We start from the raw sequence: 18,729 nt of genomic DNA, 5'->3' as shown, positions 1-18,729 counted from the left end.
AGAGTCTGATGATTTCTGCTCTCCCTGAAAACTTAACAATCAATTTTCTCATGCTGACACATTAGAGGCTGTAAAGAAAGGGACTGTGAATGGCATTGGGTTAAATAATACACACGAATATAGGTCAAAAGAGAATAAGCAAAAAAATTAGCCCTATAGGCAAGTGGAAATGACTAGACATCATTGGAGAAATCTGCCTATCCGCCGCTCTTCCAATAATCCCCCCAGATACATTCAATCCCTTCTAAGGATAAACAAAGTCAAGTAGCAGGGTGCCTTTCCAGTGTGTAAAGACATTGGGATAACCTAGTAAGGTATCTGAACATTGAATAGTCTAATGAACATTCGCTTATTATTGAGAATAGATTGGAATGATAAAGGATAAACACTGGGTCCTTACAAATAATATCTGTACTCCCATTGTTGCTGGTCTTTTCCAGGGATTTAGGGGAACCTCTCTCTCAGGGAGGGGACTCAGCATACTGGGAGGCAGTTCTTTCCTCCATTTTGAACAGAGACAAACATGCAAATTGAACTCCTCCCTCTGAGGATGAACATCAACAAAAACCAACCTGCAGCTCTGGGAAAGGAGCTTATCTTCCGTGGGGTCTTGGACTGCCTAAGGAACCCCACTGAAGAGCCTGGACAATGGGTCTTATACTGAATGGGATCTTCATTCTGACTATTTTACAAGGTGATTTTGTCTTTTGTCTTATGATTAAGGAAACTTTTTGAAGTAATGTATTTATATGACTATTGTCTTCAATGTTTCTTTGTTTGCAGGAGTGCATTGTGATGTTCTGCTGGAGGAGTCTGGGGGAGATGTGAGGCAGCCTGGAGGATCTCTTGATCTTTCCTGCAAAGCCTCTGGATTCACCTTCAGTAGCTATTACATGAGCTGGGTTCGCCAGGCTCCAGGGAAGGGACTGGAGTGGGTCGCCGGTATTAGTAATAGTGGAACAAACAAATACTATGCAGACTCTGTGAAAGGCCGGTTCATCATCTCCAGGGACAACAGCAACAACCTGTTGCAGCTGCAGATGACTTCCCTGAAAGCTGAGGACACAGCCCTGTATTACTGTGCAAGAGACACAGTGAGAAAAAAGCATCAGGAGACCAGCCATAAACCTCCCTCCAGCAGGCCTTGTGGAGCAGGGTTTCAAGAGGAAACTCAAGAAAAATGAGCCCCAAGAGACCATTCACTATAACAGGTGAAATATGAGGCTGAAAATATTTTCAAGGTTTGAGATTCTTCCTGATAGCAGTGGACACCTATCCTGTTTGTTTATCTGTCTTTCTTCTTTGTGTCCTTGAGAATTGTTCTTATTTCTGATGTCCACAGACACAGAGAAAACTTTTATTCTTTTGAAAGTTTACATGTTTTGTTTATGGTGACTAATTTGCCTGAAGTTTTCAAACTTGAGAAAAATCAGGAATTATGCTACAAATACTCTATGTATGCTATGCCAATTTTATATATAGTGTTCTCTTGTTAAATAATATCCACCTCTAGTTTAGATATTTTTTGGTATCTATATCTATAAATCTATTTCTCTGTCTTCCATTCTTTTGCTATCTCTCTATACATAATTGCAAAGCTAATATATTTTCCTAATTGTTATACTGTAATTAGCATGAATAAATCTGATCTATATGTTTCTGATCAAAATAAATCTCTTATCTTTTATCTAATAGTTAATAATTTCCTTGTGAAAATATTGTCAGTTTGCTGTGTACTGCTTGTCTCCGACCGCCCAAATGTTGACTTGGCCTGTGTCAGTACTATCTGTTAATCTCAGTGATAGTGTTGAACAGAAAGAGTGATATGGACACCAAAATTTGTTGAGTTTGAAGAAGTTTAATTTCCCTGGGACTGCCTGGGGATGAAAAGTACCCAAATCAGATAGTACCTGAGTGTTCAGGAGATAGGGTTATTTTAATGTTTTCAGGATGTGGTTGCTGAGGGTAAGCTGGGATACAGAAACAAACATAGCAGGTAGATATATTTTCTTGTCATACAAACAAATGTAAACATATGGTTCTGTATAGATAGGGGGCTAGACAGAGTGGAAAAGGTCAGGGTCTCTGTGTTATGTCTGAACATGTTTCCTGAGTTGGAGGGAGTTGTGAATTCATGGGCTTCCCACAGGTTTGAGGGAGTGACATTTACTATCATGGTTCCAGCTGCATTTGGGGAAAGGGGAGGCAGTCCTTGTAAGACGCAAAAATTTTACAGATACAACAAGATGATTAGGCTAACAAGGGTGCTTTGTGAACCTGAGATAAATTGATGGTAAATCTGTGACACCCATATTCAAGCATTTGGGTCCTGTTAAATTATTTTCAGACCCAAAGACACCTTGCAAAGTGATAATTCTGAGGAGTTTCTCTGGGCCTAGAAAGGTCTTAAGGACACCTTCTAGACAGGGAATATAAAAATATTAATATTGCATTACATTCCCCACCTTTTCAAAATAACTTAAATGCTTGAGGTATCATTTTTATAACCTGGATAAGCATGAACAATCAGCCTTTTTACAAAGGATCCAGTTATCATCATTATATCTCACATGAGTCTCTCAGTCCACCTATTTCTTTAATTTGTTACAGTCCAGTTCTAAGAGAGATATTTAGGTAGAATATATTGAGTCATGTAGGAGAAGGGTGGCACACTTAAAGAATCAAGGGGAGGCTGGAAAAACTGATCCCCTGACTACACAATGTATACATAGGCAAGAAATGGTAAAGATGAAGTGGTCCAGTGTCTTTCCTATCTTCTCTTTGTTCCTGGAGACATCTGATGTCATTCTGCATCTTCTGAATCTGTTCCAAAAAGTCCTCTCCAGCTCAGGTGCCTAGTTGGGACTGTTTGTTCTGGTACAGAAACTGCTTAACATTTTACTCAGATCAAGGCACAGGTTTTCATCTCAAGAAAAGGAACTTATTTCCATTTTGCTTTATCCCAATATTGATGCACATGCTTCACTTTAACACAATATTTCATTAGTAGTTCATTATATGAGCAAACTCCCAATGAGAATTATCATACTGTTCAAAGCTTTTAACATAAACATTCAACAATCATGTTTGTTCAGATTAACCAGCATATGGTTTAAAAATAAAACAATATTAGCCTTTGCTCTTATTACAATTATAGCTCAAACATCCTTAACAAAATGAAATTTTTCAAAATATTTCCAAATATACTCTTGATATTCCTTCTCTGGATATACTTGTCTGACTCACATTCCTTTCCTTAAATGTACCTTAAAGCTGTAATTATTCTAACAATTGCTCATTCTTCTTACCTCAATTTTCTTTTTCAATAAATTTAAAAACTTAATTCCTACCTTAAAATGTGTTAGCAAGTGTCAAAGCAACACACCTAACACAACTAACCTATCTCTAACTATTACATCCAATTCACCTAAAAATTCTTTTTCTGGTTTGCTTAGTATCCACACAGATCCAGGACATCCCTTAGAGATATAAGTGATATAAGTGATGAATATCAGTGTCCAGGCAGAAGTCATGTTGTTAAGACTTGGGCCAGATTTATTTTTCCAAGTGAGACATTATCCAAATGTCACTTTTGTGAACCCAGGTCAAAAGAGTCCAACCTCAGGCTATACCGAGAAGCCACCCCTTTGGGGGCTCATCCCTGTCACCTGACATCTTGGCTTACTTGGCTGCAGTAATATGACATTTATCTAGAATCATTTCCTTTTGCTGACTGTCCTAGTATCTGATATAAAAATAAAATTGATTAAAAGTTCAGAGAACTCAAAATAATTATTTTAACTATTTAGAACTCCAAGTGAATCCACTTCATAATTTAGTTTGGGGGGGTCACAATCTATTAGCTCCCTTCCTTACACATGTATCACATATACTTACACTGAGTGTCCCTGTCAAAAGAATATATTTTATATAGTTACTTTCTGAACATTCAAAAAGCAGTCAAGTTCTCCCAGTATTGTGGAGGAATCCTTGAGAGATTTTGATTGTAAAGACAGGGCCATTATCTAACCTGATTCCTAGCAAGAGGCCAATGTGAGGAGGGACTCAGTCAGAATTTTTGTAAACTACTCCCAAGGCTGTTTTATTTGCTCCTACCCATTCAGAAAAACAGCAAAAGCCAAGAGATACTCAAAAGCTCCGGCTGGTGGTTTTCTTCAGGTGGTTTTACTGTCTCTCTTTCTATTCTTTCTGAGATAAGAATTTTGCTGCCAATTCTCTACCATCCTCCTGCTACCTTCATTTCCCCTTTTTTATTCAGTGAAAGAATCTTCCCAGGGGGGGAGTAGTCTGGCTTAGTGGAAAGGGGGTGGGGGAGAACAGGATGTTTCCATCTAGGAATGTTCATTACATTCCCTGCTCTTCTATTCCCCTCTTTTGATCTAGTGATGCAATTTTCTGAGGGGGTGCAGATGGGACTTGGTGAAAGGGGTTGGGGAAAGGGTTTTGGGAATTCTGTTGCTGAGATCTCTAAATTTAACAAAACAGTAATAAGTGTAACACAATAAGACCTAGATTTCCTAAAATAGTTCCATTATCTTTATACCAGGGCCCACAGATGTAAAGCAAGGTCCCACACATCTTTTAAAATTTCAGGATGCCCAGAGTGTCATGAACTTTGATAATTTCCTTCATTAAAGCAATCAATCAATCATTAATTCCAGCTAACACATCATTATAGTAAAATAGTCTCTTTCCAAAAGTAGATCACATGTTTGATAATGCCCTTCAACATCTGACTTATTGATAAGTCATCTAATTAGGGTTACATAGTTTTAATTTTTCAGCCATTTTCCAAAGCTCCTCATATTTATTCAACATAATTGAAAAGGATATCTTGCAGTTAAGATATAATGTGAATATTAAATTCTTAACCTACATGAAACATAACATACTGACATTTCATTATCTTAAAGTAACATAAAACAGCAGGTTCTCTTAAAGATAACCTAATATTTAATTATCTTTTACACATAAACCTCTTCTGAATTTTTGCTTTATAAGCTTATTTTATCTCTTCTTCCAAATACTCTTATATTATATTTTCTTTTTTTCTGCAAGGCAATGGGGTTAGGTGGCTTGCCCAAGGCCACACAGCTAGGTAATTATTAAGTGTCTGAGACAAGATTTGAACCCAGGTACTCCTGACTACAGGGCCGGTGCTTTATCCACTACACCACCTAGCCGCCCCTAAATAATCTTATATTTTCAAGGAAAATAAGATCCTATATCAATGTTGGTTTTATGCAATAAAATTTTTACTTTTTACCCATGACAATTTTTCAGTTAAATGTATAATTTCCTCTTTTTAGCAGATAATAAATAAGACACATTGTTTTAACATACCAATATTCTCTTTCATAAACATGAGGTGAAAATCAAAGCCTTTCACAAATTTTCTGGGCCTAAAAGGCCTTGAGAAATATAACAATTTGGCAAAGTATTCTCTAGATTTTTTTTTTCAAAAGAAATCTTTACAAATGTGATAGATGAAACTTCAGTTCATTCACAATTTGTTATGACAAAACAATTTTAAAGTCTAGCTAAAACTTTTCTTATACAAACTTTACTGACTGTACACCACATATCTTAATTGCATGTTTGTTTTCAGTAAAGAAAGGAGTAAACCCTAAAATTTTACAATCCAAAAAATTTAGTATTACCAGGATGTATACTCTGATGATGCCGTATCATTCTGGAAAAAGATTAATTATTTAATTTCCCCTATATAGATATGAGTTGGCAATCACATTATATACTTTAGGATTGACCTGACTCTCTTGTCTTTCTCAAATTTATTTTCCCACAAATTTTTCAAATTGAAATAGCATTTCTTTTTATGATTTCTTTGTTTAGCACATTTGGTAATAATCACTGTGTCTTTCCTGTTTCTTTAACATCAAAATTAGGTCCCTTTTAAATCTATGAATGCTTCCTGAAGTGACACTTTCTCTTAGTTAGTCCTTTTTTTTCTAAAAGGGGGAGGGAGAGGGAAACATGCTTGAAGTAGGGAATCATGGAGAACAGAGAAGAGAAGGGAACAATAACAAGGAAGGGGGGAGTGACCTTCTCATAATGGTAGAATAACAGGGTGAGTAGTTTGGACTTAGTCAATTTAACATCAAAATCCATTCCATTTGAAATAAAAATAAAAATCCCTCTTGGAATTGCTCAACAGACAATGCAGGGGTGAGGAGGGAGTGGTCATATTACCCATTGTAACACAGGCAGAAAGCAGGCTCAAGGGGAGAGTCAGTGAGGGTATTAGATGAAAATTGGCTAAAAATACCAGGGGACCGAAATAACAAAGAGCAGCAATTTAGATGAGATAACCCAATGAAATTTTTAGGGGATCTCCCCCACCCCCGGCTTAACAAATCAATTGAAGAGCCTAATATAAGTAAATAGACAATCAAAATACATGAAGACAGATGAGGCACAAGAACAGATTACACAAATACAACAGAAATTTCAAAGTGACAATTTTAAAATATATCAACAAACACAGGCCAAAGACAAATTCCTGACCTCTCAACAATTCCATGAGGGGAGATTTCAGTGTCATGTTAGACAATCTCTCCCTCCCAAAAGCCAACCAAATGTGTTCCTTGGTATAGCAAGGAGAATCCAAAAGAGGGGACCTGGACATTACATCTGATGCAAAATTTCCCTTCAACCAAATGTCTAGACACAGAACCAGAAAAAAGTTACCCCCAAAGGTGTAGCAACATCTCCACTTAAGACAAATGGGGGATTATGGTCGAGGAGAGATTCATACTAAGACTATGTCTAACTTGTCCTGAGACCCTGGAACATTATCAGGAGCTGGCTCCCCTAGGGAAGGGAGAGACAGTCTGTTTGAATGTAAATTTGAGGCTCCCATAGTCTCCAATGGTGACACAAAACACCAAGATCTCGTTGGGTCCTCCATATGTTGAACGCAAAGAGCCAGATAGAATGACTTAAAATCATGTGAATTTGATTCACTTCTCTGTATATTTTGGAAATGAGTCTTTAATAAGAAACCCTAGCTGTGAAAACTATTTCTCAGAATTCCAGTTTTTTAATCTTGCCTACATTGGTTTTATAAGTGCAAAACTTTTTTATTTGAGTATAGTCAATATCATTCATTTTACAATTTAAAATGTTCTTTATTTCTTTTTTGATCATCAATTTCTCCCCTTCCTATAGATCTGACAGATAGTGTATTTATTTTTTTCTCAAATGATATGATATCATTCTTTAAATCTAAATTCTGTACCCATTTTGATCTTATTTTGGAACAGGATGTGAGATATAGATAGACCTGTATCTAGTTGCTGCCATACTACTTTCCATTTGTCCCGGTAGTTTTTGTCCAAGAGTGAATGCTTATCCCAGAAGTAATATGTTTGGGTTTTTCACACAGTAGAAAGCTATGGTCATTTACTACTGTTTCTTTTGTGCCTATCTCTGTCCACTGGTCCTCCATTACTCTAATTTTTAACCAGTAACAAGCAGTTTTGATGACAGTCATTTTATAATATTGTTTTAGATATGGTACAGCTAGGCTTTCTTCCTTTGCACTTTTTTCTATTAATTCCCTTGCTAATCTTAACCTTTTGTTGCTCCAGATGAATTTTGTTACTTTCTTTTCCAGCTTTGCAAAATTGTTGTTGTTTTTGTTGTTTGATTTTTTGATTGGTATGACACTGAATAAGTATTTTAATTTGAGTAGATTTGTCATTTTTATCGTATTAGCTTTTTCTAGCCATGAACAATAGATGTTTCTCTAGCTGTTTACAACTTATTTTATTTCTGTGAATAGTATTTTGTAATTTGATTCATAGAGGTTCTGGGTTTATCTTAAGAGGTAGATTCCCAAGTAGTTTATGCTATATTTAGGTACTTTGTATGGATTTTCTCTTTCTGTCTCTTGCCCTTCTTCCTGATGGTACATATATACAGAAATATTGATGATCAATGTAGATTTATTTTATATCCTGTTAATTTGTTGAATTTGTTAATTGTTTTAGGTAGCCTTTTTGTAGAATTTTTAAGTATACCATCATATCATCTGCAAAGAGTGGAAATGGTGCTTTATCATTGCCAAAACTAATTCCTTCTAATGCTTTTTTTCTCTTATCACTAAAGCTACCTTTTTAAAATATCACATTTAATAGGAGTGGTATTAATGAGCATCCTACATTCACACCTGAGGTGTTCAATTAAGTGGGACCTATTAAGACTGTAACTGGAATTTAGGGAATTGGACTCACTATACGTTCTAATTAGATAAAAACAACTATTTTAGATCATGGAAATTTAAATCAATTTTCTCTTTTTATGTCACATAACAGAATGGTCAGTTAAAAGAAAGTGCTACTAGGTCAATGTGTTATTCTTGGAACCAAGGAAGCCAAAGGGCTGAAGATGACAGGTGATAGGGTTATATAATCAAAGAGGATGTTTTTCAGTATGGCCTGAGGTTGGTCCTCTTTTGACTTGATTTCCCCTAAGAGACATTTGGAAAATGTCTTACCTAAAAGAAAAATTCTGGCCTAATACTTTTGACTACCTACATGAACTCTGCCTAGTCACTCACATTCAATAATTGTAACCATAAAGAAATTTTCCTTTAATGTCCTGGATCTTTATAGTTACTAAGTAAACCAAAAAAAGAAGTTCTAGGAGATTTGGATTTAATATCCAAAGACAGAGAAAGTGAGGGACTTTGACACCTGCTATCAGCTACATGTTAAGATAGGAATTAAGTTTCTTTAATTACGGCATTAGAGGGGATATTTAGGTAAGAAAAGAACAAAGGGAAATTGTTAGGAAAATTACACTTTCAAAGCCTAGTTAAAGAAAGGAATGTGAGTCAGGTAAGTACACTAGGAAAAGGTAAATCTATGGTATCTTTGGTAATATATTTGAAAAAAAATCATTTTAGTTAAGGATGTTTGAGTCATTGAAAAGAGAGAAAAAGGTTAAGATTGTACAAGCTTAAATCAATGTGATAATTCTACTTGGGAGTTTGCTCATATGGTAAAACATTATTGCAAGTTTATTGCGTTGAAGTGAAGTATGCATGTCAATATAACAGTGATTAAGTCAAAATGTAAATTGTAATAAGTTCCAGAATTTCATTGTCTTGTGATAAAAGCATGTATTTTAATCTGAGTAGAATGTTTAGCAGTTTCTTTATCAGAAGTGAAGCCCTCAACAAGTCACCTGACCTGAAGTGCACCTTTTCAAAATGATTCAGGAGATGAAGAAGGACATTGGACGTCTCCAGGGGAGAAGAGAAGAGAGAAGGAGAGACACTGGACCAACTCATCTTCACCATCTCTCATCTATCTGTACATTGCTTTTTCAGGGGTTCTGTATCAGTAACTTCCCCTTCATTCTCTAAGAGTGACACTCCTTCTTATGGGAATGAGGATAATAAGCAGGAGAAGATATTTTCCATTGAGAGAAAAGGAGGTTGAGAATACTGGGTGGCATGATTATTTCCTACATGAGTCTCTTATCCTATCTCTGGTTTAGACATTAGGATATTAGCAATGGTGGGAGGAAAATCTAGCTGACATAAGTCAGTGCCCAGAGTTTTAGAGTGGTGGTCCACAGGAGTGTGAGAATTTGCCTTGGGTAGCAGTGCCCCTGCATTTGGCCTAGATTCTCAGTTCCTGGTCACAGTGCACTGTGGCACAGGATTCTGATCCAGAGAAGACAAACACCAGTGGTGTATGACTGAATCAGTTCAGGGCGACTATTGTTTATATTAGTCTGGCCAGGATATTTTCCTGGCAAATAGCAAATATCTGTGATAAGTCCAGAAGCAGAGTACATCTACATATTTTCTGGAGATAGGTGGACTGAGACTCATGTGAGAAGTAATGATTGTACCTGGATCCCATCCCTTCTCAGGATCTATTATGGCAAAGAAAATTGTGATAAGCACTATAAATAAATGTATATCCATTTGCCACGATTGGTGAGGGAGTTGTTATCGATATTTACAGGACTGCCACCTGTGGCACAGGATGGGAGTTAGGGTCATGGAAGCCCAATTTATAACCTGATTAGGTTTTAAGCTGTAGTGAAAACAATTACCAGTTAGACAGCTAAGGCCGTGGACTTGCTGTCTGGTTTAAGCCATGCAAACAAGAGTTTTATTCAAAACAGAGTTGTATTAGACTTTTTGTTGATTGGTGAAGGAGGAGTATCTGGTAAATTGAATCTATCAAGCTACTGCTTAAATATAGGCATTCAATAGGCAAGTAGTAAAGAAATAAGCAGGCACATCAGAAAGTTGGTAAAGCTATAAAATTGGATGGGTCTATGGTAAGGATAAAGTAGGATCTTGATAGAAAAAGTCAATAGTCATGTTAATAAAAAGGATTCTAATTTGAAGGAGGAATTATTAGTTAGGTGAGGAAATCAAAACTGATAAAAAGAAAAGAAGAGGGAAATTGTGGGAAAGAATCATGAATTTTGCTTTCCCAAGGGTGAGACAGGGTATAGCAAGTATAATACAGTTGTGTGGGAGAATAATACATTGTCAAAGCCAGGATGTCAGATTATTGTGGACACTGAAACGATACCAGTCTATTCTATAGGAAGCTGAAGGAAAGGCAAAGGGAAAAGTAATTAGAAAGGATTCTGGCTAATTTGTGAGCTAAATGAAGCTCCTGACCAGACTTCAAATCACCTTTCTGGAAGGGAAAAGGAGGTGGTGGTGAAAGTTGTGAAATAGTTCAAACTGGTGCACCTGCTTTGTGAGGGGGAGGGTGTGTCTTAAGAATGTACCCATGATGATGAGGACCTATCTGGACTCAGAGGGAAAGAGCAGAGATCTTCTGTATAATCTTCTATGTAATGAGGATTCAGGGTCTCTCACTAAGGGGCACCCATGTCTTGCAAGAGCTGTTAATAAATGGATTCATTCTTCCCACACTACAGTAAACATAGTCTCCCTTTTTGCTATTTAGAGCCAATTTCTCCTTCTCACAAATCATTGTAGTAGTGGGAAAGTTTGTAGTGGTGAATATACCAGCCTGTCTATAACACTCAGTGTACTTTTAAAAAATGAATCATAAGAAATTCTAAGGGATTTTTACCCCTTAAGGCTAGTTTTCCTTCATCCCATTTGAATATATCAATGTTTATCAATAGATTTCGAAGGATCCCTTTCCTTGAGCTAGACCTATTGTTTGAAAAGAAGTGATCTACTTGTTTATCACCAGGAAAAGACACCCAATGACAAAGTTAACCAAAGCTTTAAGGTTTATTCAAATACACTTTTTTTATCTTTACCTTATCACTATCTGTATTAAATCTTCAAATTAGATAGTATAGTTCCAATAAGTAATAATAATGATAATGATAATAATAATAATAATAATAATAATAATAATAATGTTTGGTTTACTTAATTTTAATTCAATCATTCTGTTTGCTAGTAATACTTTGTTAAAATCTCAAATGTTTAGTTTATTCATACTTTTATTCATACTATTAATCTGGCACAGGATTGCTAAGCCTGGACTGCCCTCATCAGTGAATAGGCTGAACTCTATAAGGAAGGCAGAATTGAAGCAACCCAAAGGAATATCCTTACTTTAGAGTACCCATTGCAGGTGTTCATGTGGGCTCTTCGTGCCCAACCTGTGAAAGAGCATTTTGAGTTCTTATTGTTCTGCTCAGCCACAGTCGGACACACTGCAATTTGTCTGAAACATTTTGTGGTAATTTTGGTCGTCTCGGATAAAGAATGACAAGAACCAACAAACCACCAACCAATTATTGATCAATGTTTCTTAATATAAGAATACTTCGGAATATCACAAAAGACCTGGAACACAATTGTATATTTTAAAATATCTTAATTCATGTTAACAGTTCATTTATATAATGTACAGATCAGCCTATATGTATTTATGATTTTATCTATCTCTCTATCTATCTATATCTAATCATTAACTATATAGTTATGTAATTATTAAATGATCATATAACCTTATTACAGCTCTTAATTTAAATAGTCCTTTTGATTTATCTTTCAGCACTGAAAATTTCTTTCTGAAATGAAACCCATACTTGCAGATCTTGATGCTAATAAGGTGTGATTTGCTTCAATAAGCTTGCTACAGATATTTATCTCTTTCTCCTTTCTCCTTATTGTATTTTGGTTTACTAATTTGATTTCTAAAGAGAAAGATGTGCAGTTTCTAACTGAAGTGAAGTCATTTATATTATTATGAATGCCTTAGCAAAGAACTAGGAACAAAGTCTTAAAAGGAAAGAAAATCTAAATTAGATTGATATTGTTTATAATTTAGACTGTTATTGTTCATTAATTATAAATTGGTCATTTTTAAACACTTAAATTCAAAACCCCAAGAAATACAAGAGGTAATTCATATTTTGAAATTTTCATTTCATTTAAATTGGTGCTAGAAATGAACGCAATCGTCCATGGATCGTGTTTTCCCAACTGTTGTCAAGTAGAGCTTTAGATGAATAATTTAAGTTATATTCATGTCTTCATATATAAAAGAATTATCAGAATAGAATTTTCAGTTTCCATCCTTTATTCTGAAACCAAAGCTTGATTCTTCCATGACAGTTCACCAAACCAACACTGTGCTCACTTTCATGATGCTAGGATTCAATCTACTCCAAACATTAGTGCATCTTAAAAACATTTCAAACCTGGGTTCTACACAACCAAAAAGAATCAATAGCTTAGCTAGTGATTTTCGGTTCTTATATAATTTAACAAACTTACTCATACCTTCTTTAGGTGCTAAAGATCACCTTTCATGTTAAATATGCTTCTTTTATGGCATACTCAATTAAACCTAAATAGCCCTCTATAATTTTCAGTCCTATTTTCATTCTTTTTTTTAGGTTTTTTTTGCAAGGCAAATGGTGTTAAATGTCTTGCTCAAGGTCACACATCTAGGTAACTTTTAAGTGTCTCAGGGTGGCTTTGAACTCAGGTACTTCTGATTTCAGGGCTGATGCTCTATACACTTTGCCACCTGTCCAACTCAACCAGTCCCATTTTTTCCAACAAACTCTGAGTTTCAAAATAACTAGTCTATGTTGAGTTCCTTTCTGGACTCCATCAGTCTTTCCCCTGGTGAGTGTTGAAGGGGTGGGAGACAAGAAGAAGGATGAAAAGTTCTCCAAGATCCCCAAGTACTTCAAGGTCTCCAAGGTCTACATTTATTGAACCAAACACCAGTGCTTAAATACCTCCTCAGTCTCTAATCCACTCCCACTCCTGTGCTACTTTGTAAGATAAGACTTTTGTGCTCAGGGACAGCAGGTAAACATAATTTACCATGCTCCTATACACTACAGTCCCTAACAAGTCTATGCTCTATATTTTACATTTTCAGACAAAGAAAGAGTTGAAAAGCCTCTAATATGAATGAGATCAGAATGAGATTGAGAGCGAGAGTGAGAGAGACAGAAAGAGAGAGAGAGAGAGACTGAAATGAAGAAGAAAGAAGAAGTCCATAGACAATGAAATCCAAACAATAGACAGGAAGACAGCTACTTTCCCAGCACCACTCCTTTGGAAGCATCATTTGTCCCAGTTGGAAAAGGCAAATGGATTTCAGACATCGATATTTTATGTACTTACCTTTTACTTGCCACTTGGTGCAGCTAAGAAAGGGATAAAGGGGAGTGAGAGAAAGAGTGTCAGACTCCTTCCAGTCCATCTGAAATACAAAATATAAAAGGCCTCTAAAATAGCCAATCAAGATTTAGAGAATGACAAAGAGGAAGGGATGAAATTTCTCAGAGCTGGTCTCTGGACTGTCAGAGCAGAATTTTAGGGAAAAGAAGAGAATGCTTTTCTCTTTTAAAAAATTACATGATTTCAGGAGAGTTTGTCCTGTAGAGCTTAGTCATGAGTGTTTGGAAAAGAAAAAATAACCCAATTTCCTCTACTTCCTTCTTTCCTTTGAAACAGAGAGAAAGCAAGAGGGAGGTAGGAAGATGCTAGCCCGGCAGAAAAAAAGTGAGTGATATGAGGGAACAGAGATTGGCCAATCAAGGTAAAGAGACAAGAGTTCACAACAACCAGGCTAGAGAGAGAAGAGTTTGATTGTACCTTGATCACAAAGAACACACAATTTAAACAAAAACGTACAAAATACATTGTGAGACAGAACACTTCAAAACAAATTCTCTCACCAGAGAGGCACCAGTCCACTGGAAAATTCACTTTGTTCTCACAATATGTTTTATCAAATACATAACACAGGCAATGAGTCATGACAGGAAGCTGGATAAAATTCCTTAACCAAAGACAGTTGTCAAACAAGACAGAGTGCCAAAAATCTGACCTATAAATATGAATATGTTTTTTAAATCATAGCTTTCAAGTATAAATTCCTGATTCTTAAATTATGTCTCCTGGATCTATTTTCAAGGTCAGTTTATTAGTAATGAGGTATTTTACATTTTCTACTATTTTTTACATTTTTTTAAAATTTTGCTTAACAAATTCTTTGTGTCTCTTGAAATCATTAGCATCCACTAGTCCCAAAGTATTTTTCAAGGTGTCATGTTCTTCTGCTATTTTTTTCATCTCCTTTTACATTTGGTCAATTCTATTTTTTACCTAGTTTTTTAGTTTTTGCAAGGCAATGGGGTTAATTGGCTTCCCCGAGGCCGCACAGCTAGGTAATTATTAAGTGTCTGAGGTCAGATTTTTACTCAGGTACTCATAACTCCAGGGCCAGTGCTCTATCCACTGCACCACCTAGCTGCCCCTGGTCAATTCTATTTTTAGGGAAACTGTTATCTTTTTCCATTTGTTCCCTTATGAGTTGAAAGAGCTATTTTCTTTTTGAATCTGTCCAACTGCATTTTTAAAAGATTCATTTTCTTTTTTTATTTTTGGTTACAACATACTGATTTTATATTTCATTTCTTTTCTCAGTTTTTCCATTTGGATTTCAAAATCCTTTTTGAGCCATTCTAAGAAATCTTTCTGGGCTGGAGCAACATTCATAGTCTCTCCTTCACATTGAGTGACCCTTCTGCCCTCATTCCTGAGCCGGTATCCTTATCTTCAAGGTAACATCCAATAGACCCAGCTTTTCTCTGAACTTTTTTAATGGATTTTGGGTCTTGTGTTGGGAGAAGAGCTTGCTGGTTGATCTTTGGTGTTGAGAACTCTGGAGGCTTGCTTACTGGCCTGAGGATATAAGATATTAGGGAATGCAGGATGTCACTACGTGGACTGACCAGTAAGAACCTCCAGAGGCTCTCTCTGGATTGTCTATGCTGGGGATGTCAGCTGCCCACTGCCTATGCCTGGGCCTGTATCTGGACTGTCCACACTGGCAACCCAGTTTCTGGGCTAGGCTGCCAGGGTGCAACAGCAATTTTCTGTCAACAGTCAGAACTGGTAAATTCACCTTCCTGTACCCTGTACCTTTGGGAAAGATGTGAATATATGGGATTATTTCTGTGCTGTTTGTACTGGGAATGGCAGATCTTCTCTTCAAAACTCCAGGTGATCTACTGGGAATACCAGTGACTCTTGGGTTGGAGGCTTGCAGATCAGCTGTGTGGGCCAAAATGGGTGTTCTGTGACGCTTCCTTGGATTTCTCCTATGAAGTTGGAGCTCCCATTCTGTGGCCACACTGGCCACACCAAAAAGGTTTCTGCTCCCACACTCCTGGTTCTCCGGTTAGTATCATATCTTACTCTGCTGCTGTTGACATGGGTTGCTCTTCATTTCCCTGGATACTCGCACATTCCCCTATCTCCAGACAGACCTTGCTGGGGATGATCAACTGTTTTTTTGGAATTTTGTTGCTTCAACATCTTTTAAGGAGCTTGATTCCTGTCAGTTCTAAAGGAAAGCCAGGAGAGATTAAAACAGTAAGTGACTTCTTCCTGCCAACTTGGTCACAAGTTGTGTCTTCTGTTGGAAGAAGGGATTGCTGTTTGGCCTTTGGTGTTGAGAACTCTGGAGGCTTGCTTACTGGCCTGAGGCTATAAGATATTAGTCACTCCAGGATAAGAAATATTGAAGTATCACTGAATTCAATCACTTTGTCAATATATTAATACATATTTATTAAACACTTAAAATATTGCTGGAGCTATGTACTTAGAACATGAAAACAAAATTGAAACAATTTCTTCTCTCAAACTGCTTTCATTCTTTTGTGGGAAAATATATACAAAAACAAGTATATTTATGGACTATATAAAGATAAGTATAAAAAAACTCAAGTGGAGCGCATTCCCAAATGAAGGGAAGCAGGAAAGACCTCACATAGTAAGGCGCTTGAGATGATCTTTGACGGAATCAAGGAATTAAATAAAGTGGAGATTAGGAGCAGTGATGCTAGTAATAGAGAAGAGACATTGTAAGACTATCTGAAAACCAGAGAATGAGAATCATTTGAAAGGAATGGGGGAAGGCTTGTTTAACTGAACTTCAGTGAAACAATCAGTATATAATAAAGTGACAAAGATGATTTGGGATCAGGTTATGAAAAAAGATAACAGCAATATTATAGTTTATATTAAATGTTAGAGTAAGCAGAGAGATTTAGTGGTTCATTAAATATGGCAGGAGTATGTTTCAATTCCACCTTGGTAGCCATATGGAAAGAGGAAAGAAAAGTGTGAGACCTGAGGGAGAAGGTTACAAAGCAGTTTATAAAGGCCTGAAAAAGTGCCTTAAACTAAAGATGGGTTGAAGATAATAGAGGTTCAATTAGTTTCTTTGGGCATGGGAGGCCAAAATATATTTTGTAAGAACAGAGAAACTCCATTCCATAAGGTGATTTGAATGGTTCTTTACTCTATAAGTTGTGTGGCAACGTTAGCATGATGGAAATGTAAGATTTAATGCAGGGAAAGAAAAAAGATAAATAAACCGATCCAGTTCCTGTTTCCTTCCAATCGCACAGGTTGATGAGCAAGAAATTTGTATTTTTGTCAGCATTCTTAGGTATCCTGATGAGAAGAGCTTTTCCCCCATGAGTAAAGAATTAATGTAAAAGTAGTTATAATCGACCCAAAGTGATTTCTCTCCATATTCCAGTGAGAACAGTAGGTGGCAGCAATTTTTTTTTCTTGTTTTGGAAGGAGCTCCCTGCAGACTTAGGCTCAGCTTAGAATTGGTCCCATTCTCTAAAAGCTTATAACATTCTGTGGAGGATATCTATCACGTGAGAAACAAAATGAGGCCTTTGTGGATGGTCCAAAGATTCAGCAGGCTTGGTTATGCCCCATCCCTTCTGTATCAATTCTCCCCAACTCAAGAAGGGACCCAGACTATGAAAATTTTTAAATTTAAAATAAATTGTAAATTGTAAAATTTAAATTAAAAATTAAAATGTAGAAATCAGCTCTTCAGGGAATAACATTGTATGCAAAATACAATGTACTTTGAAGTTTATTCTATATCATGAACTTTTTTAGCCATTGTTATTTCTCAACAAATAAAATAAAAGCTTATGAATCCAGCTCTGATTTTCAGAGTCTGATGATTTCTGCTCTCCCTGAAAACTTAACAATCACTTTTCTCATGCTGACACGTTAGAGGCTGTATATAAAGGGACTGTGAATGGCATTGGGTTAAATAATACACACGATTATAGGTCAAAAGAGAATAAGCAAAAAAATAAGCCCTATAAGCAAGTGGAAATGACTAGACATCATCGGAGAAATCCGCCTATCTGCCCCTCTTCCAATAATCCCCCCAGATAGATTCAATCCCTTCTAAGGATAAAAAAATGTCAAGTAACAGGGTACCTTTCCAGTGTGAAAAGATATTGGGATAACCTAGTAAGGTATCTGAACATAGAATAGTCTAATGAACATTCGCTTATTATTGAGAATAGATTGGAATGATAAAGGATAAACACTGGGTCTTTACAAATAATATCTGTACTCCCATGGTTGCTGGTCTTTTCCAGGGATTTAGGGGAACCTCTCTCTCAGGGAGGGGACTCAGCCTACTGGGAGGCAGTTCTTTCCTCCATTTTGAACAGAGACAAACATGCAAATTGAACTCCTCCCTCTGAGGATGAACATCAACAAAAACCAACCTGCAGCTCTGGGAAAGGAGCTTATCTTCCGTGGGGTCTTGGACTGCCTAAGGAACCCCACTGAAGAGCCTGGACAATGGGTCTTGTACTGAATGGGATCTTCATTCTGACTATTTTACAAGGTGATTTTGTCTTTTGTCTTATGATTAAGGAAACTTTTTGAAGTAATGTATTTATATGACTATTGTCTTCAATGTTTCTTTGTTTGCAGGAGTGCATTGTGATGTTCTGCTGGAGGAGTCTGGGGGAGATGTGAGGCAGCCTGGAGGATCTCTTGATCTTTCCTGCAAAGCCTCGGGATTCACCTTCAGTAGCTATGACATGAGCTGGGTCCGCCAGGCTCCAGGGAAGGGACTGGAGTGGGTCGCCAGTATTAGTAGTAGTGGAACAAGCAAATACTATGCAGACTCCGTGAAAGGCCGGTTCACCATCTCCAGGGACAACAGCAACAACCTGTTGCAGCTGCAGATGACTTCCCTGAAAGCTGAGGACACAGCCCTGTATTACTGTGCAAGAGACACAGTGAGAAAAAAGCATCAGGAGACCAGCCATAAACCTCCCTCCAGCAGGCCTTGTGGAGCAGGGTTTCAAGAGGAAACTGAAGAAAAATGAGCCCCAAGAGACCAT

General features: G+C 36.8%; 1 long non-coding RNA gene and 2 gene segments (V, D, J or C); all 3 read left to right on the top strand.

Moving 5' to 3' along the window:
* The first annotated feature begins 581 nt into the window (after positions 1-581).
* Positions 582-1,546, top strand: LOC141506479 (immunoglobulin heavy variable 3-7-like). The segment is given in 2 exon segments: positions 582-694; positions 784-1,546. Coding segments are annotated over 2 exon segments (447 nt in total).
* A 10,546-nt stretch (positions 1,547-12,092) lies between these two features.
* Positions 12,093-14,995, top strand: LOC141506484 (uncharacterized). Its single transcript, XR_012473906.1, has 3 exons — positions 12,093-12,122; positions 13,991-14,038; positions 14,966-14,995. It is a non-coding gene; the product is annotated as an uncharacterized LOC141506484 (long non-coding RNA).
* A 3,110-nt stretch (positions 14,996-18,105) lies between these two features.
* LOC141506478 (immunoglobulin heavy variable 3-23-like) lies at positions 18,106-18,729 on the top strand. The segment is given in 2 exon segments: positions 18,106-18,224; positions 18,314-18,729. Coding segments are annotated over 2 exon segments (447 nt in total).

The sequence above is a fragment of the Macrotis lagotis genome, chromosome 1 (genome assembly GCF_037893015.1).
Source record: "Macrotis lagotis isolate mMagLag1 chromosome 1, bilby.v1.9.chrom.fasta, whole genome shotgun sequence".
NCBI lineage: Eukaryota > Metazoa > Chordata > Mammalia > Peramelemorphia > Peramelidae > Macrotis > Macrotis lagotis.
This window is presented reverse-complemented; position numbering and strand designations above follow the sequence as displayed.